The 21,873-nt window shown below is 44.9% G+C and overlaps 1 protein-coding gene and 1 long non-coding RNA gene across 6 annotated transcripts in view; one reads left to right on the top strand and one right to left on the bottom strand.

The window, feature by feature from the left end:
* The window catches only part of LOC142831314 (uncharacterized), an 86,888-nt gene extending 80,003 nt beyond the window's left edge, over positions 1-6,885 (bottom strand). For both annotated transcript variants that reach the window (XR_012907035.1, XR_012907034.1), the window contains exon 1: positions 6,827-6,885. This is a non-coding gene — a long non-coding RNA (uncharacterized LOC142831314). The remainder of the gene's footprint in view (positions 1-6,826) is intronic.
* LOC102447375 (SLAIN motif-containing protein-like) overlaps positions 6,286-21,873 on the top strand; it is a 70,322-nt gene continuing 54,734 nt past the window's right edge. For 2 of the 4 annotated variants that reach the window (XM_075941208.1, XM_075941206.1), the window contains exons 1-2: positions 6,412-6,536; positions 9,517-10,233. In XM_075941208.1, the coding sequence (XP_075797323.1) occupies positions 6,442-6,536; positions 9,517-10,233 (812 nt within the window). In that variant the 5' untranslated portion in view covers positions 6,412-6,441. The other 2 variants (XM_075941207.1, XM_006111330.4) reach the window with 2 other exon arrangements.

Genomic DNA, 21,873 nt, shown 5'->3' with positions numbered 1-21,873 from the left:
CCAACTGGAGTCATTTGGTTTGGTAGACTGTGTGATTGTTTTTTCCTGATGGCCTTAGGCTATTAACATCAGTAAAGACGCTAGATACTTTCTAATGGATTAGGGTTTGGGGAAAAGGCAGACTGGTGAGAACTGGGGGCAAAAGCCTTGCAAACAGCTTAAAGCTGGATGGGCTACTGCTGTCCAAACCAACTGCTGCTGCATATGAGAAGGGAGTCTAAATTAGAAGCTCCTGTTCCAGTTATTTCAAGAGGGTGAGAGATTCTTCATTTGAAAAATTCTCCAGCATTTAGAAATGAGCACCAATGTGTCTTCTCACATGACGTTCTCCATGAGGCCCTGCAGACACTGCTTATTTGCTCTCTGAAGAGTTCCCTGAGACCAACGGTGATCCTTTCTCTCTCTCTCTCTCTCTCTCTCTCTCTTTTTCTTCTTCTTCTTTTTCTTTTGCCAAGGTCCAGAGATGATTATGATGATGATGATAAATAAAATATTCTGAGTCTGTACAAAAGTGTCTGTGGTCTGGATTTGGCCACAGACTACCCCTGCCTGGGACAATTATAAATCATAGATGTGTAGAGCACTAAGGGACTTCAAAAAGCCATCCAGTTCAGCCCTCACACTCGGGCACAACCAAGCATGCTTCTGTGGTCCTGGGAGCTTTCCATGAGATGGTGCTTATGTGTAGAGCTGCTCAGAATTTTCCAGTTTTAGTTTTTTTTCTATTTCCCTGCCCTAATTTTTTTATAAAAATAAAATCTCACCTATTTTCACCAAAACATTTTCAGCCAGCTAGATACTAGATACTATAGCTGATAGAATTTGTTTTCCTAAAAATTCATCAAAAATTTTTTAAAACAGTATAAAATGTCAAAAAAATTATTTTAAACTGCTTTTTCAGTTAACTCTACTCATTAGTTCCCAGCATGTTCCATCAGATATGGCTTCTGCATTTTCAGGGACATGCTGGTTAGCAGGACCGAGCTCTTCATTGGTGTGTGCTCTGCTTGGGAGTGGTAACTGAAAACATGAATGCATGTTATGTATTGATACACTGAGAGCTGCTGTAAATTCTCACCAAAAAGCATTTTGCCAAAACAAAAGACCCAAAGAGACACTGTTGTAAGTGACATTGTATCTGGATGACCTGGAGGTCCATTTAGCAAAGTACATTCACTCCCCATGTCAGGAATAAATTACAGAGAAGCATTTCACATAGGGAGGGAGTGGGGAACACAGCTGACAGATCAGGAGGCTTTCTAGTTAAAGCAGGAGAAATCGGAGTTAGAAGACCTGGATTCTATTTCTGATTGTTTTGGGGGTCATGCTACCTGATCTGCAGGCAGAAGAGACCCTCTGCATGTGCATTTCTCCTCTCCCATGCGGATACTAAGTCAAACTTTAACGTTCTTCTGACCCTAAAGAGCCCCCATTGATTGTCCAGTCCTGGACTACCTGCCTCCATCCCAGATTTTGTGGTCATTGGAGGTTCTCTCAGGGTCTGCTATGTTGGCTACTTGTGCAAAGCCAGGGCAGCACAGATAGGGGGCAAATGCATGTGTCTGCATGGTTATTATCAGCATTCAACAAAGCAAAATCTGTCAGGACACCACACTGGTGACTTCTGACATGAAGGAAGGAGGGCAAGGCAGGGCTTGACATGCTTGTGCACGCAAGTCCACGTTTTCTACCTCCAGGCCCAGCATGATGCAGGTAGTCCGGCATGGAATATGTTAGCAAATGCTTTCCTCTGACACTTTCAAGGGCTCAGATATGAATCATAGAACACTAGAACTGGAAGGGACCTTGAGAGGTCATTGAGTCCAGGCTCCTGCCTTCATAGAGGACCAAGCACTGTCTAGACCAGGGGTTCCCAACCTTTTTTGGTCCCCATACTCCCTTGGCTCTTAGTAAATTTTCCCGTACCCCCTATTCAATATGAAAGGAAATAAATTCTAGACTCTAGAATCCACAACTTTTTTCACTAACACTACTACTTTTGGAATATTTCAATTAGGATAATCTAGTTATTTACCAAATATTCCCCGTACCCTCTTGACAAGCTTCTTGTACCCTCTGGGGGTACACGTACCCCAGGTTGGGAACTCCTGGTCTAGACCATTCCTAATAGATGCCTATCTAACCACCTCTTAAATACCCCCAGAGCTGGAGATTCCACAGCCTCCCTAGGCAATTTATGCCAGAGTCTAACCACCCTGACAGGAAGTTTTTCCTAATGTCCAACCTAAACCTCCTTTGCTGCAGTTTAAGCCCATTGCTTCTTGTCCTATCCTTAGAGGCAAAGGAGAACTATTTGTCTCCCTCCTCCTTGTGACACCCTTTTAGATACTTGAAAACCGCTAGCATGTCCCCTCTCAGTCTTCTCTTTTCCAAACTAAACAAGCCCAATTCATTCAGTCTTCCCTCATAGCTCATGGGCTCTGCTTAGACTGCAGGCTTCTTTTGGAAAAACCTTTCTTTGGAAGAGATCTTCTAAAAAAAATTCCACACAAAAAGAGACCTTCCACACACAAAAGCACATCTGCTTTTTCAAAAGATAGTGTCCACACTGAATGGATGCTATCTCGCATTTAAGCTGTGAGTACTAAGGCCAGAGTGGCCACCTGGGCACCTGTGCCTTTTCCCCTTTCCTTTTTTGAAAGAACTCCCTCGTCCCTGTCCACACATGCCTTTTTCTGAACGAGTTCTTTCAGAAAAAAGGCTTCTTCTTCATAGAAAGAGGATTACTAACTCTGGAAAAACCTCTCTGTTCTTTCAATTTACTTTCGGAAGAACGCGATTGCAGTGTGGACGTAACTCAAGTTTTGTCGGAAAAAGCGGCTGTTTTTCCGACAAAACTCTGTAGTGTAGACATACCCATGTTCTCTAGCTCTTTAATCATTCCTGTTGCTCTTCTCTGGACCTTCTCCAATTTCTCTACAGCTTTCTAGAAAAGTGGTGCTTAGAACGGGACACAATACTCCAACTGAAGCCTAATCGTGCAGAGGAGAGTAGAAGAATGCCTTCCCATGTCTTGCTTACAACACTCCTATTAAGGCATCCAAGAATTATGTTTGCTATTTGTGCAACAGCATCACACTGTTGCCTCATATTTAGCTTGTGGTCCACTATGACCCTTAGATCCCTTTCTGTAGTACACCTTCCTAGACAGTCACTTCCCATTCTGTATGGATGTGTCTAGACTACAGAGGTTTTTTTAGAAAAAAAAAAAAGGCCTTTTTTTGAAAACACTTCCCCTGCACCTAGACCACTGCTGCATTCTTTCGAAAATACGTGGCAGTTTTTTTGACTGTGGAAAACCTCGTTTTACAAGGAATAACACCTTTTTTCGAAAGTGCTCTTTCAAAAAAAGGCACTATTGAATGCAAACTGTGCTTTTTCAAAACCGGGCATCTAGACTGCCTGGCTGCTCTCTTTCAAAAAAGCAACTTGCTTTTTCGAAAGTACTGGTTGTAGTCTAGATACTCTTTTTCAAAAGAGGCTTTTTCAAAAATATCTTTCGCAAAAGCCTCTTTTGAAAGAGGTTTGCAGTCTAGACGTAGACACTGTGTGAAACTGATTATTCCTTCCAAAGCGGAGTACTTTGCATTTGTCCTTATTCAACTTTGTCCTGTTTACCTCAAACAATTTCTCCATTTTGTCCAGATCATTTTGAATTATGACCTTATCCTCCAAAGCACTTGCAACCCTTTCCATCTTGGCATTATCTGCAAACTTAATAAGCATACTCTCTATGCCAATAGCTAAATCATTGATGAAGATATTGAACAGAACCGGTTCGAAAATAGACTCCTGCAAAACCCCACTTGTTATGTCTTTCCAGTGCGATTATGAGCCATTAATAACTACTCTCTGAGAATAGTTATCCGGCCAGTTATGCACCCACTTTATAGTAGCCTCATCTAAGTTGTATTTACCAAGTTTAGTGATAAGAAGATCATGTGAGACTGTATCAAATGCCTTTCTAAGGTCTAGGTATACCATGTCCACAAGACTTGTTATCTTATCAAATAAATCTATCAGATTGGTTTGACATGATTTGCTCTTTATAAATCCATGCTGGCTGTTACCTATCACCTTATTTTTTTCCAGATATTTGCAGATGAATTCCATAATTACCTGCTTCATTATCTTTCCTGGCACAGAAGTTAAACTGACTGGTCTGTAGTTTTCTGGATTGCTTGTATTTCCCTTTTTATAGATGGGCACTATATTTGCCTTTTTCCAGTCTTCTGGAATCTCTCCCATTTTTCAGAATTTTTCAAAGATGATAGCTAAAGGCTCAGATACTTCCTTTGTCAGCTCCTGGAGTACTCAAGGATGCATTTAATCTGGTCTTGGTGACTTTCAGACATCTAGTTTTCTTAGTAACATTTAACATATCCTTTTATTTATTTTAACTTCTAAACCTACCCCATTTCCACTAGCATTCACCATGATAAGCATCCTGTCACCATCAATCTTCTTGGTAAAAACCAAAACGAAGACATCATTAAGCACCTCTCCCATTTCCAAATTTCCTGTTACTGTTTCTGCCTCTTCAACTGAGCAATGGGCCTACCCTGTCCTTGGTCTTCCTCTTGTTTTTAATAGATTTGTAGACTGTTTTCTTGTTATCCTTTATGTTTCTAGACAGATTTGGCTCTTTTTGTGCCTTTGCCTTTCTAATCTTGCCCTGCATACTTGCATTATTTCCTTATATTCATCCTTTGTAATTTGACCTAGTTTCCACTTTTTATATGACCCCTCTTGGATCTCCTGCTTAAGCGTAGGTTGTCTCTTGCCATACTTTCTTTCCTATGCAATGGAATAACTTGCTTTTGAGCCCTTAATAATGTCCCATTGAAAAACTGCCAACTCGTCCGTTGTTTTTCCTCTTAGTCTTACTTCCAATGGGACCTTACCTACCAGTTCACTCAGATTACCAAAATCTGCCTTCCTGAAATCTATTCTCTGTTTTGCAGTTCTCCAGTTCTCCCGTCTACCGTTCCTTAGAAAGATGAACTCTATGATTTCATGAACACTTTCACCCAAGTTGCCTTCCACTTTCAAAGTCTCAACCAGTTCCTCCCTATCTATTAAAATCAAATACAGAACAGCTTCCCTCCAGTAGCTTTTTCAACCTTCTGAAATAAAAAATGGTTTCCAATGCAGTCCAAGAATTTATTGGACAGTTTGTGCCTTGCTGTGTTAGTTTCCCAACATTTGGCTCGATAGTTGGAAGTCCCCCATCACCGCCAAATCCTGTGCTTTGGATGATTTTGTTGTTTAGAAAAAGCCTCATCCAGCTCTTCTACCTGGGTAGGTGGGCTATAGTAGACCCCTAACATGACATCATCCTTGTTTTTTACTCCATTTTACCTAACCCAGAGACTCTCAACATATCTGTCTCCTACATCCCTCTCCATCTCAGTCCTAGTGTGTACATTCTTAATATATAAGATAACATCTCCTGCCTGTTCGTCTTGCCTATCCTTCCTGAGGAAGCTCTACCCTTCTATACCATGTGTATTATCGCACCAAGTGTCTGTGATACCCACTATGTCATAGTTGTGTTTATTAGGACTTCAAGTTCTTCCTGCTTATTGCCTATATACAAATGCAAGAAGTATGGGTATCTAAGATACTGATTTGATTTGCTTCCCAGTTCTGCCTAATCCCTTCTCTTTTTTTTTCTATTCTAGCCAATATTCCCTCCCATTTCTGACCAAACTCCCAGGTCTCTATGGGTAAGCAACCCCCAACTCAAAAAAAGGTTCCACATCTCTGAGATAAGGGGTCCAGGTTGCAACCTGAAGAAGTAGGTTGTGCCCATGAAAGCTAATCATAGGGCTGAAAGAGACCTCAAGAGGTCATCGACCCTGGCAAAAGCAGAACTAATCTCAACCAGCTACTATCTGCATTGTTTTGTTAGTCTCCAAGGTGCTGCATGACTATTTGCTGTTTAATTTTTTTCCAGTTACAGACTAACATGACTCCTCCTCTGAAACCCCCAGCAGGAGCCCCTACACTCTTCTACAACCCAATCCTTGCCCCATTCCAATGAAAATGAGCGAGGGGAAGGAGAACAGAGTGAGCAGGGGTGAGGCCTCACACATGGGATGGAGCCGTGGGCGGGGCCTTGGCCAGGAGTGGGGCAGGGCAAAAGGGTATTAGCTCTTCTGAAATTAGGAAGTTGGCAACCCTGGAGTGCACATGCATGCTGTAAGCAAATTTCACTCCACGATTTGCATAATATCTGCAGGCTGATTTGCATAATTTGCATGCTGCTTTGCTGGGCGCCATCCCGAGCCGCAAAGCGTCTCCAGCAACAGCCCAAGCGAACTGCGCGCGCGCCGCCTGGGCGCTAGGGCCTCGTCGGCCGGGGGCGCGCGCGCACGGCAAGGTAGGGCCTTATCGGCCGTGGGGGGCGGGGTTTGAATGCGCGCGCGGCAACTGGCCCTTCCCCCTCCTGGAGCTAATGAGGCTCCAACGGCAGCCGGGGAAGGCGGCAGCTGGGGCCGGCGGCGCAGGAGGTACCGTGGGGGAGGGGCGGGCTGGGCAGCGGCGGCGTCCTGGCCCCTTGTCCCGCAGCGAGTCCGGGGCCGCTTCTCGGAAGCGCCGCGCCCGGCGCCTCGGCCGCGGCCGCCGAGCTCGGGGCGGGGCGGGGCGGGGCGGGGCTCACCTGCGCGCACAAACCGCTCCAGTGCCCGTGTCTGCGGGGGGGCCCCGCGCGAGCGAAGCCCTGAAACCCTCCCGCGCGCCCCTCACATCGCTTGGCCGCTGCTCGGAGCCGGGGGTCGAGGGAGGGGGACGCTGCACTTACGGGTTGTGGCTCCAGCAAGTCCGCGTTCCCCGGCCGGACCGGCCTCAGTTCAGCGCCTCCTGTTCAAAGCCTTCACAAACAGCCTCCGTCTGACTGCTCATCAAGGGGATAGCACCAGCAGCTTAAACCCGCCCCTTGTCCGGGGGCTGAGTACTGGCGCTACAGATAACATGCGGTAACGGAGATGTTAGTGGGGAAACAATATTCCGTTTCTTTCAGCTTTACGCACGTGTTTGACAGCACTTTAGTCTTTTTCTCTCTCAAGTTAGTGTCCGCCCCCTCCCCCCCGCGAAGAGTGATGCGAGAGCTTGACTATAAAACCACAGAAACGGGCATGGATTCTAACGTGTAGTACCTGAAATGGTGTCAGTCTGTTTTAATTGGAATTCAAGTGGACTGTGTCCTTGTAACTTCTGTTGTTTTTTCCCTTCTTCATCATAAAATAGATGTGACCAGAATTGTCCTCTCTGTGTATGTGTTGTATGGGACACTAATTGGAAATTACAAGGGAAGCTTCTAAATGAAAGTTCAGTTTTGGGACTAAATTGGCTGTTCTTTTTATATTTCAAAATCTGTAAATTATTTAAGTAGGGAAAAATCAGAAGTCTTTCTGGATAATCTCTGTAAGTAAATATGCAGCTCAAATATCTTTTTGTATCATTTTTGTATAGTTCATAGAATCATAAAACCATAGAGCTGGAAGAGACCTCAGAAGTTCATCAAGTCCAGCCCCCTGCTCTAGGCAGGACCAATCCCAACTAAATCAACTCGGCCAGGGCTTTGTCAAGCCGAGACTTAAATACCTCTAGGGATGGGGACTCCACTACTTCCCTAGGTAACCCATTCCAGTGCTTCACTACCCTCCTAGTGAAATAGTTTTTCCTAATATTCAACCTGGACCTCTCCCACCTCAACTTGAGACCATTGCTCTTTGTTCTTCCATCTGTCACTACTGAGAACAGCATTTCTCCATCCTCTTTGGAACCTCCCTTCAGGAAGTTGAAGGCTGCTATCAAATCCCCCCTCACTCTTCACTTCTGCAGACTAAACAGACCCAACTCCCGCAGCCTCTCCTCATAGGTCATATGTTCCAATCCCCTAATCATTTTGGTTGCCCTCCACTGGACCCTCTCCAAGCATCCTTTTTGGAGTGGGGGACCCAGTTATAATTGACTGGTTAAGAAGTATGAGATAGTGAATAGGAATAATGAAAGTGCAGGATGCATGTTTTTCTAGTGTGCATGTGTGCAATTTAGGTGTCGACTGAGAGAAATGGTTATATACTTACCCTTTTCTTAGTCAATACAACCACCATAATTGCTTGAAGACAAAATACAGTAATTCCTCATTTAACACTATAGATATGTTTCAGAAAATGATCGTATAAAGTGAAAACGTGTTATGTGGGGTCAATTTTCCCATTGAAAATAATGGAAAAGGTGGTGTCTGTTGGAACCGGGACATAAGGTTGGGGGAGAAAGGGGACTGGGTTACAGCAGGGAGGGGAGGGGTTTGGCTCTGGGGAAGGGAAGGAGAGAAGAGGGGAGGGGGATTGGGTTGGAAGTATGCCCCTTTGATGGGTCTGCCGGGACCCGCACTGCATCCAGCTGGGGGGGGTTGCCGGGGAACAGCGCGGCGAGCACCAAACCCTCCGCCGCTTTGCAGGGAGGCGGGGGAAGCCCTGCACAGCCGCTGGCGATGGGCCGACTGGGGAAACCCAGCCACTGGCCTGCAAGTGGGGGTGGAGGAGAGGGGGCAAAGCATCTGGTGAGGGGGAGTCAGCGGGGAACGGTGTGGCAAGCGGCAAACCCTCTGCCACTTCTCAGCGAGGCAGGGGAAACCCTGCGCAGCTGCTGGGAATGGGCCAGCTGGAGAAATAGTGTTATTCTGGGGACGGTCATGTAATTCAAAAAACATTCCCTAAAAAAGAGATTGTGCTATTGCAAAAACGTGTTAAGCGGGCACGTGTTAAATGAGGAATTATTGTATATTGGAGTCTGTAATATGAGGTCTGATAATTTATTCCTTGCTCGGAGAGCTTACCTCAAATTTTAACTCTGCAGCAAGAAAAAGCATGCTAATAAAAACATTACTTAATGATTACTTACTGGTGTTCCACAATAAAGATGCTATTATTACTGATTTAATATAGTTAGTGCATCACCTTTTACCAAAGCCAATAGAAATATTTTCTGAAATGTTTTCCAAGTGTTAATTCTATTTATTGCACAAAATATTTTACTATTTTTCTTAATGTTTTGCATTGTCTGAGATGAGCAACTTGCTGTTTCTTGGCTTCCTTCAGTCAATGATTATTTTTTCCAGTGTAGTTGTATGTAAACAGACATGAAATTGAACCAGTTTCCTTGCATGTAGTCATTTACAATAGTTTAATTTCCGTAAATGGTTGCATAGACCAACAACTTGAAAAGGATACATTTAATACATATACTGACACATGTGGGACCAAACTTTCTTCAAAATACAAGTTCACCTTAATATAACTATCAAAGACATTGCTTCTGAAACTCTGTGATATAAGTGTATTAAATTATTGAGTAATATCGTGTTGTGGTTGGAAAATGTTTGAAGCCGATGTTGGATTAATGTACTTAAACTGATGGTGGCAGAGCTAATCTCTAGCATATCATCATGCAATTAAACATCTGTTTCTTTTTTATGTCCTTCAGTGAGGCTGAGTGTGTCTTGAAAATGGTAATTCCTGGGAGTGCTCCTGTCATACACCAGGACCATGCCATTGAACCTGACTTGGGACGGGACTCAACAGAGAATTCTGCAGTGGGACCTGAGATACAACCAGGTACTGATCATGTGCATCCAGAATTGGAGGAGGTGCGAAAGCTGCAGGAGCTAGTGAGAAGACTTGAGATCCAAAATGAGCAGTTGAGAACTAGGAGTCGCAGAAATGTTCTAGGGACAAATACCGGTGTGGATAATAACCTAGAGCTCAATGGAATGGAAATTAACAATAGCATCAACACAATAACAGAGAAACAAGAACTACAGATAATGGCTGATGTACATGACAAACCAAGTAAAATAAGAACAGAGGTGAAAGAGAGTGACTGCTTAAAGAAAGGTATGGATACACAAATACATTATAGCTGCCCTAGAATTACTGAGAGAGTCTCTCCCAACTCAAAACACATGAATGATGCAGAAATACAGAATGAAGAACAGCGGACATTAATACTGAATCTGAATAGAAGTAGCAGCACAGAACTTGTAGAAGATTTACTCAACATAGGAATTCACCCATCATTTAAAACAAGTGAACAGAATCCAAATGAAGAGAGTGGAGATTTAGGAAGCCTCTTGAATCACACTGGTCTGGATGAAGTGGAAGTGCTAGAACTTGAGAACTGCAGTGAAGAAGAGGACAGCTGGTATGTATGTTAGTGCTCTTGAGTATTACAAACATTCTGTGATACAAACTACAGTGGGAATTTCCATGTTAAACATTCTCCAATCTGATTCCATTGTAGCATGGAACAGTGTATATTATTTTCATTTTGGAGCAAGTATTGAATTGTTAATATTACTATTGGTTCACAAGAGTCCTGTGAAATTAGGACAGAAATAGTTTAAATGATTGAGGATAAACAGATTAACTGTAACTGGAGAATTGGTCTGAAATCAACAAAATGAAATTCAGTAAAGACAAATGTAAAATACTTCACTTAGGAAGGAAATAAAGCATAGCTACAAAATGGGAAATACGGTACACTTCTGATAATCCGGCACCTTTAGGACCCAAGGAGTGCCGGATTATCAGATATGCCGGACTATCGGAAGGGGGGGCTATGAGGGGTCTGGGGTGGGGTGGGGTGGGATGCCACCCAGACCCTTCATAGCCCCCCCTTCCGATTGTCTGGCTCTGTCCCAAACGTCCCTGATTCAGCTGCTGCTGGTCAGTTTCAGTAGTGGCTGAATTGGGGAAGCCTGTGGCAGAGCAGCTGGGGTGCTGCTGGGTTGGTCCGGTAGCGCCGCCCCTCAGCGCTGCGAGAGCAACCCGGCAGCATCCCAGCTGCTCTTGGGGATGCCTGGGGCAGAGCAGCTGGGGTGCTGCCGTGTTGTTCCCGCAGCTCTGAGGGGCGGCACTACGGGACCAACCCATCAGCACCCCAGCTGCTCTGCCCCCGGCTTCCCTGATTCAGCTGCTGGTCAGTTTCAGCAACAGCTGAATCGGGGAAGCCGGGCGCAGAGCAGCTCCAATTGTCCGGCTGCCCGGAGCACTTCCGGGTTCCCGATGGTGCCGGACCATCAGGAGTGCCGGAGCATTGGATGCCGGACCAATGGAGTTTTACTGTAATGGGCACAAGGATCTGGGGAATATAATGAATCTCAAATTAAATCTGAGTCAACAACATGATGTACTTACAGAAGAGTTCTCTGTAATGGCTAGAAAGGTAATTGTTCTGCTCTACTTCTAGGGGGGGTGGTGTGTGTGTGTGTGTGTGTGTGTGTGTGTGTGTGTGTGTTACCAGTTTCACTTTTGCTTGCTAAGAAGATGGCATTGAGAACTAATTTCAACTCTTCAGGAGTAGCGTTGGCTAGACTAGACTTGTAGCTTGACTAGAAGTAGAGCACATTGTAAGTATCTTAAGATGTCATTGCAGTCAAAGACTTCTAGATATGTTTAATGTGGTTTTCTTACAGTTATGTATCTGCAAATCGACCAGACATCAACCCTGTACGGTAGTGAAAATATCTAAAGAAAATCCCCGGGTTACAACAGCCCGAGTTGTGACCCCCTGCACTTACGACCATTTTTGGAGTCCCCCGACTCACCTCCTCGGCCCACATTTACGACGGCACACGGCACCTATTGTAAATGTGGGTTCGAGTTATGACACCCCGACTTGTGACGCTTCCCCAGGAACTGATCATGTTGCAAGTCGGGGGCTTCCTGTATTCCAGAGTAATTGCTCTGGACAAACAAACCTTAGAAATAAATGGGTTATAAACTGGGTTTATATTGCATTTAAGAAATAGATAAACATTTTTGTTTGCATATCACTAATATGGGGACAAATATCTTTGACATTAGTTACAATTAAAATCTGAGATTGTATTATAAATATACAGGGAAACAATTATCTTTCAAATGACATGGTGCAACTGTCTCTTCTAGTTAGCTTATGGAACAGATGAGACTCCATCCAGTTAAAAATACTTCTAATCTAATTTCTTCATGCATGTTTAAGGTCTCTGTGTTAGGGGTGTTAAAATGTGTTTATTTAGGCAAACATTTACACATAGGGTGGGGAGCCAGCTTTTAATTCGGCTCCCCACACATTAGGGATGTAAAAGTTCAGTCAATTAACCGATAAGCAAAAGTTTATAGGTTAATGCTGTAGACTACATGCATTTCCCTCCCCCCGCCAGTACATCTTTTAGCAAGCTGGCCAACAGCCTGGCTCACTCCTGGCTTGTGACAGGTCTGGGACCTACTCTGCTGCTGCTCTGCTTTTAAAGTGTATTAGTAGCCAGACAGGCAGGCAGCCTGACTCAGTCCTGGCTCATGCTGGGTCCTGGACCTTTCTGCACTGTGGCTCTACATTTGAAGTATATTAGGAATCGCATGGGCAGGCAGCCAAGCTCGTTTCCAGCTCATGCTGGGTCTGGGACCTCAGATGGCCCCTAGACAGGAGCTGCTGCCACCCCTCACTCCCGCTTTTTTATCAGAGGCAGCAGCACTGGGCGACAGGCAGCCTGTCTGGAAAGGGAGCTGGTTTTTAAACTGGTTCCCCTTGCTGACCAGTTCCTGCCTGGTAACCCATGCTGCTGAGTCTGTATCAGAGGCAGCATTGCGGAGTGGAAGGGGCCTCCTTGAGAGTGAAGTCAGAGCACACTAGCTGTTGGCTCCACCCCCGGGGACTATAGAATAGTCAACTAATTGATAAGAATTCATGAGGTTACTTGACTGTTCAATTAACCGAGGTTTAACATCCCTACCATGCCTACTGGCTCCTGCCTGCCCCCACCCCTCACTGTTACCTCTGATACAGAGGCAGCAGTGTGGGAGGACTGCATGTAACTGTGAAGGTTATGAACCCAGCTCATTGGTTAACTGTGTACACATTTACACTTTTACGTCCCTACTATGTGTACTAGTTGCAGTACTTGTAGCATCTTGCTTGCAGACATTTCAGCAAAATGTCTTTTTTATTTTTTAAAATTTGTTTCCACTGGTTTATCTCCCCATTGAAAATATTTTTGGTAGAATGGGAAGTTATGGTGTCCCTAGCTTCTGTTTGCTAAAGGCTGGAAATGGATGACAGGAGAAGGATCACCTGATGATTACCTCTTCTGTTCACTGCCTCTGGGGCATCTGGCATTGGCCAGTGTTAGAAGGCAGGCTACTGGGCTAGATGGACCTTTTGTCTGACTCATTATGGTCATTCTTACTTCTTATTCTTGCCATCTGTGAAAAGTATATTTTATGAAGCCTAACTTTGAGCCAGATTTGATTATCGCTTTAAAATGCAACTGTTGGCACCTTCAGAATGCTTAAAAATGAGTAACACTTACTGGACTATAAAACTATTAAAGTTTGTTTTTTGTGACACTTTCAGCAAGTGTTTAATAAGGACCGTGTATAGCAATGGCACTTTGAAGTCAAGACAAATGTGAGAGATACAAAATTTTGGTTGATTTCTTCACCTGGACAATACAGGTCAGGCTCCACATGCAAAATGAAAAGGCATTACAGATATCTGTGTACATACTAGGGATGTAAAATTCTGTTTAATAAGTTAACTGGTTAAATTATATGTTTAACCAGTTAACCACTTAAACAGGGGAGGGATGCTCAGGCCAGGCCCACTGTGGTTGAAGGTTGTTCTGGCTGGGTTGGGCCACTGGTTAACTATTGACATCCCTAATATACATGCGCCAATGTTAAAATTTTAATAAATGAACCTAGTGAAGTCCAGTGATAATGTTAGTTATGCCTGGGAGAAATATGTTCACTTTTTCTTAGTACAGTAGATGATTTGTGTTATCAAGGTTCACCAAAACAGATGCAGACCCGACCCCCCAGCAGACCAGGGAGACGCGGGCAGCGGGACTGAGACGCGCCACGGTCCCGCCGCCCGGGTCCTCCGCGGCTTTGCTCCGTGTCTCCCTGGTCTCCTGGGCCCCCCTCAGCAGACCAGGGAGACGCGGAGCACCTTTTCTCGCCCCGGAGGACGCGGGTGGCGGGACCGCAACGCGTCGGGGGGGTCCCGCCGCCCGCATCCTCCGGGGCGAGAAAAGCCCCGTTCGTAAGTACGGATCCTACATAAGTCGGATCCGCGTAACCCGGGGACTGCCTGTAGCTTCTTTGACACTGACGGGAAAGACTACACAACACGCAGGCCCCATTTAAGTCTGTTCTGCTGATATTAATAAAATGCAATATTTACCTTATTTTCATCCATATGACAGCACTTTTAATGAGCAATGACAGTTCAGGATTTTAACTACTAAAACGCATATCAACAGAAGACCATTATATTGACTGCTTTTTTGTTTTGGCTCCTACCCACGGGCCATGTGTTGAGCCCCGCATAAACCAAAACCGCACCATGGACCACAGACAAATGGGCCGCTTGTGGCCTACAGGCCGTTTGTTGACGAGCCCTGTGCTAGATTATGGATGTTGCTTGACCAGAGACCCCCAGCTGCAGAGGTTGCCAGCGGCCTGTGGGGGAGGGCATTCTGGGGGGCAGCTGGCCGGTGGAGGGTGCCATCATCAGGCTGGGAGAAGAAGAGCCCAGCAGGCGGTCTGGGGCAGCACATTGGCCAGGCCACAGCCAGGAGAAGATCTCCAGGGCTGTGTCCAGACTCGAGTTTTTTTTTTTTTTTTAAAAAGTAGCCTTTTTTCGAAAAAACTTCACCTGCATCTAGACTACAGCCGCGTTCTTTCGAAATTAAATCGAAAATGCGGCTTTTCTTTCGACGGCGGAAAACCTCATTTCACGAGGAAGAACGCCTTTTTTCGAAAGTGCTCTTTCGAAAAAAGGTGTTCTTGAATGCAAACAGGGCTTTTTTGAAAGAGAGCATCCAGACTGCCTGGGTGTTCTCTTTCGAAAAAGCGGCTTGCTTTTTCGAAAGTACTGCTTGCAGTCTAGACGCTCTTTTTCGAAAGAGGCTTTTTCGAAAGTATCTTTTGAAAAAGCCTCTTTTGAAAGAGGCTTGCAGTCTAGACGTAGCCCAGGAGAGCCCAACGCCTGATCTCCCCTGGTCTGGCAAACTCCCTTATTCGGGACCACTTAGGTTCTGAGGGTGGAAATCCAACCTGAATTTTCCTGGAAATTTATCAATGCTTGTTACTTCAAAAAAAATAGGTAAAAATAGGTTCAAAAACTATTATTTTTTCTGGGTAAATATCAGGGTTCATTTTGGCAGATGGAAGGATGGGGAAAATGTATTTAGTAGATTAATGCTTTGAATGGAATTTAATGAGTGGTTTTAGTTCTGCAATAAACCACAAAATAGTGTTACTTCTGAGTTTAAGAAAATAATATATCTCTAATTCCCAAATAAACTCTATTTGAATACACACTTTACTAGTTAGATTTAGATCTATTAGTCTATAAATATTTACATTTAATAATTGGACCATGGCGTTTGCAGTGCATATACTAAACTTAATCCTTTTTCCAGTTTGTTTTTTAATCCTTCTCTCCAATACTTCCTTGTGTTTTAAAACCTATATTCTGATACAGATTTTTATTCTGTTCCCATTTTAGTGTGTCAGATCTTTAAACCATTGTCCACTAATAGCTTGGAATATGTACTTGGTGAGAGTGAGGCTCTTCAGTCTGTTAGCATGTGCATGTATTTCAGAGCTTGTTGTGTTGATTTTCTAGATTAATGCATAGCCTTGCTTCAACAGGCAGCTTAACATACACAGACTAATGCTATATCTGAAAACATATCTCTTGCCTGGTACTGTATTTTCCTAATAAAACAACTTATTTTTTATATATCTGAGTGGTACAAAAGTACAGTGAAAATTGGCAAAAATAAGACCTGAGATTTTTTGGTAAAAATCAAATTAAACTGAAAATGAAGGGTTTTATTCATTTTTAGGAATGCTGCCAATCTGTGGAAAATGCAATTATGTGGATGACCTTTTTCTACTTAGTATATTTTTTGTCCTCCTCACTCTAAAATGTGGGTCGGCAACCTTTTCAAACCAAAGAGCCAAACTACATCAAAATTCAGAGCAAGTGGTCGACAAAGAGCTGTATAAGAATGCCCGGAATTTGCATGACTGAAAATATACAATGTAATATTATTGATAATTGACATGACGATTATCTGTATTCACAGACTTTATTTAATAGGATTTCTGCTGCTGTATCTTTTGCACATTTAGTTGAAGTTTACATCATAATCGATCAAATCCAACTTCATGCACGCATTCAGGCTGTCTTCTGTCAATCTTATAGTAGTGGGCTCGTGATATGGGGATGCAGGAGTCTGGGCTGGAATATGAGGGGCTTAGGGCAGGAGATTGTGGTGTATGATGGACTCGGCACAAAGTTGTAGTGTGGAGGTGCAGGAGTGTTATGACATGGGACTGGGGATGCAGAAGTCTGGGGATGTGGGAGGATGAGAGGTTCAGGTATATGATGGACTCAGGGTTGGTGTGTGCAGGAATGTTATGATGCTTTGGCCAGATGGTGGGGGCTAAGCCCTAGTTAGGGGCTTGTTGGCCAGGCTTCATTTATAATATATAATGTCAAACACGAAAGGTTTCAACGTTGTTTTTATTTATGGCAGAGGTGGGGAAACTTTTTTGGGTCGGGAGCCACTGACCCACAGAAAAATCAGTTGGGGGGCCACACAAGTGAGAAGCAAAAACAAAACAAAAAAATCCCCAAAACCAACCCTCCAAAGCCACCCGACCCTCACTGATGTGACCGCCAACTGAAATACCTCACTCTCCTGGTGCTCCAGACCCATAGTGGGGGAGGGAGGAGACTAAGTTTCAAGGCCTCAGGCCAGATTTATTCTTCTGGGGTTCCAGGGTTAGTGGATTTTGTGGGCCCCCCTAGGCTCTGGGGTGGGGCCAAAAATGAGGGATTAAGTGTGCGGGACAGAGCTGCCAGTGAATGGGATAGGGGTGAGAGTGCAGGATCTGGGTGGGAGGAGGTGGAGTGTAGGAAGTGGTGAAGGTGGGAGGTTTATCCAGGGGGCAGGCAGGCTACCTGACAAGGGGGCAGGTAGCTGGCTGCCTGGACAGAGGGCAGGTGTGTGGGGGGGAATTCTGGCCAGAGAGCGGGGGGGGGGGAGATTGGGGTCGGGGGGAAGGCAGGAGGTGTCTGGTCAGGGGGCTTGGGACGGGGGATTTTGGCCTGGGCATCTGGCCAGGGGGCTGGAAGCCGTGGGGATTTTGGGCAGTGGTGAGTTTGGCCAGGGGGCTGGAAGCTGGCTGTTTGGCTGGTGGGGGGTGTGTGAGCGGATGGGGGTCTGAGCATGAGGATGTGGGGGGGGGGGGCACTTGTTTGCGTGCCACGTGGCAGCCACTGTGTAACACACCTCCTTCTGCTCCTGTTCCCTGGAAGCGTCCCCTGCAAATCCTTCTTGGAAAGTGTTTCCCGGAGGACGAAAAAGGGTGATGCGCATGGAGCCATTTTGGCTGCTTGTTTCATGCATGTGGAGGGAAGGAAAAGCTGTCTCACCGAGACATTTTTTGCTTCGCTTCTTCCCCCCAGGTTGGATCTGGCAGAGGGCCTCAGTGCTTTCTCCTTCTGTCCTCCCACCGCCCCCTCCAGGAAGCTGGCACTCACGCTTCAGCCTTGGGTGGAGGGGAGAGGGAGAGATAAAGGCCGTAGCGCCAGTGCTGGCTCCCTGCTGCAGGGCAGTAAGAGCTCCAGGAGAGCCATATCTGGCTTGTGAGCCATTGGTTGCCGACCCCTGCTGTAGAACTTGCCTTGCAAACTTTAACAATTGTTTTCCTCCTGTGCTCCTGTGAGGGAGGGAAGTATTATTAGCATTGGGGAACAGAAACAGAGAATTAAATGACTTTTCCAAGGTTGCATATTGTCTGTAATCAGGAGCGGCCCGAGGCCGGCTGCAGCAGCTGGCGCCCTAGGCGGGGCGCCGACTGTGGCGCCCCTGCCTGCACGGCCGTCAATGACCATGACGTATCACGGGGCATCCTGGCGCCCCATGACTTCATTATCGGGCGCCCGGGCCGCCTAACTTGCCTAGGCTCACGGGCCGCCCCTGTCTGTAATAAACTGAAACCAGACTTCCAGAATCCTAGTCCATCATTTTCAAAACAAAACTAACTTGCACATCTTGATGTGTGGTTATGGACTTAAACAACAGAGGTGTCTAACTTTTTGTCTGTAAACAGTGTCATTGTGTCTTCAAAAGCATATTAAGTGTGCTTCTTTCAAGTACAATAAAGGAAGAAGTACCATTACAATACTACATCTAAAGTCCCTTAACAGATCTGACTTCGCTTGCAAAAACTGGGTGAATTAAGAACAAATAACTTTCTTTTTAAAAATGATATTAATTACATCAGAATTGAACACAAAGCATGCTAAGGCCTAAACTACTTACAATAACTCTTTAAATATATATACAAAACTGAATTAGAGGTTGCTTTTCTGTTTAAAAAAGATATTTTTCCCCTGACTAACTTTCCAGGTCAAGCTTTATAAATAGGCTGCCCTATTGTGCCATAAGTAAGTTAGGAGACTGATACATTTTCAAAAGACTTAAGCGAGTATGAACTTAAGTGCTTGCCAGCTTACACTGAGGCATATTTTAAAATGTTCACAGGCTGACCTAAACATAATTAGTGAATCGCACTGTTTTATAAAGCATTGAGTTACAAATATAAATAAAAAAGTTGGTTAAAAATGAAGGCCTGGTGGTCAGTTATTTAAAACACTGTGATTTAGATCATCTCTGGTTTAAAATCAACAGGGTGAGTTAAAAATATAATAGCATTTGTACAATATAGTCATGTAGTGCTACTTTTTGTATACTTTGACTTATTTGTGGTTATTTCAAGCTGTCTTTTTGAGAGTCAAGATGGGTGAAGTGGTATCTTTTTGTTGGATCAACTTCCTTTGGTGTGAGAAGTAGGTTTTGGGACCAACATCGGTATTACTACACTGTAAACTACTGTTTAAGGTGGCTGTTTCATTAACCAGTTCATTTGTAGAACAGATGTAAATTCAGAGTAGAGCTCTGCTAATAAATGTTTCATAAAGCAGTTTCTTAATCTAGTCTGATGTTTAGTCATTCAGTAGAAGCTTATTTCTATTAAATCTATAGCGAACATTTTACAAGTTAAAAGAAAAATGTTAGGCTCTCTCAGTTTTAGTAACCTGTTTTACTAGAGTGTGTGCTGAATTTTCTATAGAGATGAATTTGCCTTCTCTATAGTAACTTTATAATGTGGTACAGTTTGAAACTATCTTTAGTGGGGCTGTCCAGTAGGGTGGGCATGTAGTGGCTGTGGGGTGCCCAGCATGACAACAGTAGCTGGGCGCTGCAGAGAGCCCAGTGCAGTAGCAAGAGCCCGGTGCACGCGGAGGCGGTGGGGGCTGCAGGGCAGCAGCGGCCAGCAAGAGGCGGGAGGTGGCTCGGAGGCTGGCGGTGGGGCCAGGACTGGAGGGAGCTGGTGGTAACAGGGGCCAGAAATGACCTCCTCATGTCTGTCAAAATCCCTCATCCGGAACTGCTCAAATTCTTGTTTTATCAAAATCTAAGACTGCTATTTCTATGCAAATTCTTAGATTGCCGGTGATTTTATTTTTTTGTTGGAAATTTAATGTCCTTGCAATTGTTTTGGGATGCAAGTCTTACTGCATTGTACTAGTGCTGTGGTTCTGTTTGGGCTTTTAAATGAACGTTGTCCATCTTCTCCACTGAATGAGACGGGTCCTGTGAGGGGGAAAAAAACCATGATCATGTGATTAAAGATAGATCCTAACCTAATCTTCCCCCCTATCCCCCAAAAAAGTGCAGCTTGCAAAGCCTCCCCCGTGGCTCGCAAAGCTGCCCCTCCAAACGACCCACAGCATCCTGTGCTCACCAGGGCGGAGGAGCTGTCCGGTGGTGATTCAGAATGGCATCCGCAAGATGGCGGCGGCCAATGGGAGCCTGATATGACCAAAAAGCCTAAGACCATGTTTTTTAAAGGGGCAGCGTCTTTTTTTCCTCAACAATTCCGGTGCGGCTCCTTGCATTTTTTCCGCCACTGTTTCGGCTCTCTTTGTTTAATGGGTTGGCCACCCTGTTCTAATCTATGACACCAGGGGGCCAAATCAAGATTGCAAAGGCAACTTTAATCCTGATATTTTTAAACTTTTGAGTGCTGGACTCAGCAACTGTAATGTTCTTTTAGCATTATCTTTACATACTTATAGTTCATTAGTAGGGTTGGAACCTTTAGCTCTACAGTTCTCCGCTGCTTGAGCTGAAGAAGTAGCAATAGTAGGTGATCATCCTCTCTGGAGAAAAGCACTAGAGAAAGATGATCAGTTTTGCTGGTGGGTTTCACAGACAGTTGTTGACAATGGTGTAATGGTGGTGCTCAAGCTCTAGTCCAAGATCTGGAAGGGATTGTGCTCTATTGGGGCAAATTCTTCTTCCCTGTCCACTCCAAACTTTCCTTATACTAGGCCTGTGTCTTCTCCACTCCTGGTTCCTTGTTTCAGTCTCATTCTTGCCATCTTAGTCTCTATCGCTAAGGCTTCTAATCCCAATCTGTCTTGCTTGCCTAGTCTCAGTTCCACTGCCCTCCTGGCTCCTCATCCAGTCTGTCTTCTCCAACACCACAGACCTCTGTCTCTTTGCCCAAGGTTCCTATCTTGGGTGGGAGGAGAAAGGGATATCCTTCTTGTGGAGGTATCAGAGGGGTAGCCGTGTTAGTCTGAATCCGCAAAAGCAGCGAGGAGTCCTGTGGCACCTTATAGAGTAACCAAAGTGTAAGCTTTTGTGGGCAAAGACCCACTTCATCAGATGCATGTAGTGGAAATTTCCAGAGGCAGGTATAAATATGCAGGCCAGAATCAGGCTAGAGATGACGAGGTGGATCCAATCAGGGAGGATGAGGCCCACTTCTAGTAGCTGATCTGGAGGTGTGAATACCAAGAGAGGAGAACCCATCCTGGACAATGATCCCTCACTTTCACAGGCCTTGGGAGGCAGGCCAGTCCTCGCCCACAGACAACCCGCCAACCTGAAGCATATTCTCACCAGCAACTATACACCGCACCATGATAACTCTAACTCAGGAACCAATCCATGCATCAAACCTCGGTGCCAACTCTGCCCACATATATACACCAGTAACACCATCACAGGGCCTAACCAGATCAGCCATACCGTCACTGGTTCATTCTCCTGCACGTCTACTAACGTAATATATGCCATCATGTGCCAACAATGCCCCTCTGCTATATACATTGGCCAAACTGGACAGTCCCTACGTAAAAGAATCAATGGACACAAATATGATATTAGGAATGGCAACATACAAAAACCTGTAGGGGAACACTTCAGGCTCCCTGGACTCACAATTGCAGATCTAAAGTTAGCCATCCTGCAGCAAAAAAAACTTCAGGACCAGACTTCAAAGAGAAACTGCTGAGATACAGTTCATCTTCAAGTTTAGCACAATCAACTCAGGGTTAAACAAAGACTGTGAATGGCTAGCTAACTACAAAAGCAGCTTCTCCTTTCTTGGTATTCACACCTTGAGATCAGCTTCTAGAAGTGAGCCTCATCATCCCTGATTGGATCCACCTCGTCATCTCTAGCCTGATTCTGGCCTGCATATTTATACCTGCCTCTGGAAATTTCCACTACGTGCATCTGACGAAGTGGGTCTTTGCCCACGAAAGCTTATGCTCCAACACTTCGGTTAGTCTATAAGGTGCCACAGGACTCCTCGCCACTTCTTGTGCCGTCTCTTTACCCAGCCAGCCTGACTTTTTTTCCCCTCCTAGTTCTTGTCATTTCTTTCCTCCCCTCCTTAACTCATTCTTCCCCCACCTGGG

The sequence above is a fragment of the Pelodiscus sinensis genome, chromosome 13, assembly GCF_049634645.1.
Source record: "Pelodiscus sinensis isolate JC-2024 chromosome 13, ASM4963464v1, whole genome shotgun sequence".
Classification (NCBI taxonomy): domain Eukaryota; kingdom Metazoa; phylum Chordata; order Testudines; family Trionychidae; genus Pelodiscus; species Pelodiscus sinensis.
Note: the sequence above shows the minus strand (reverse complement) of the source record. Positions and strands in the feature narration are given on the sequence as shown.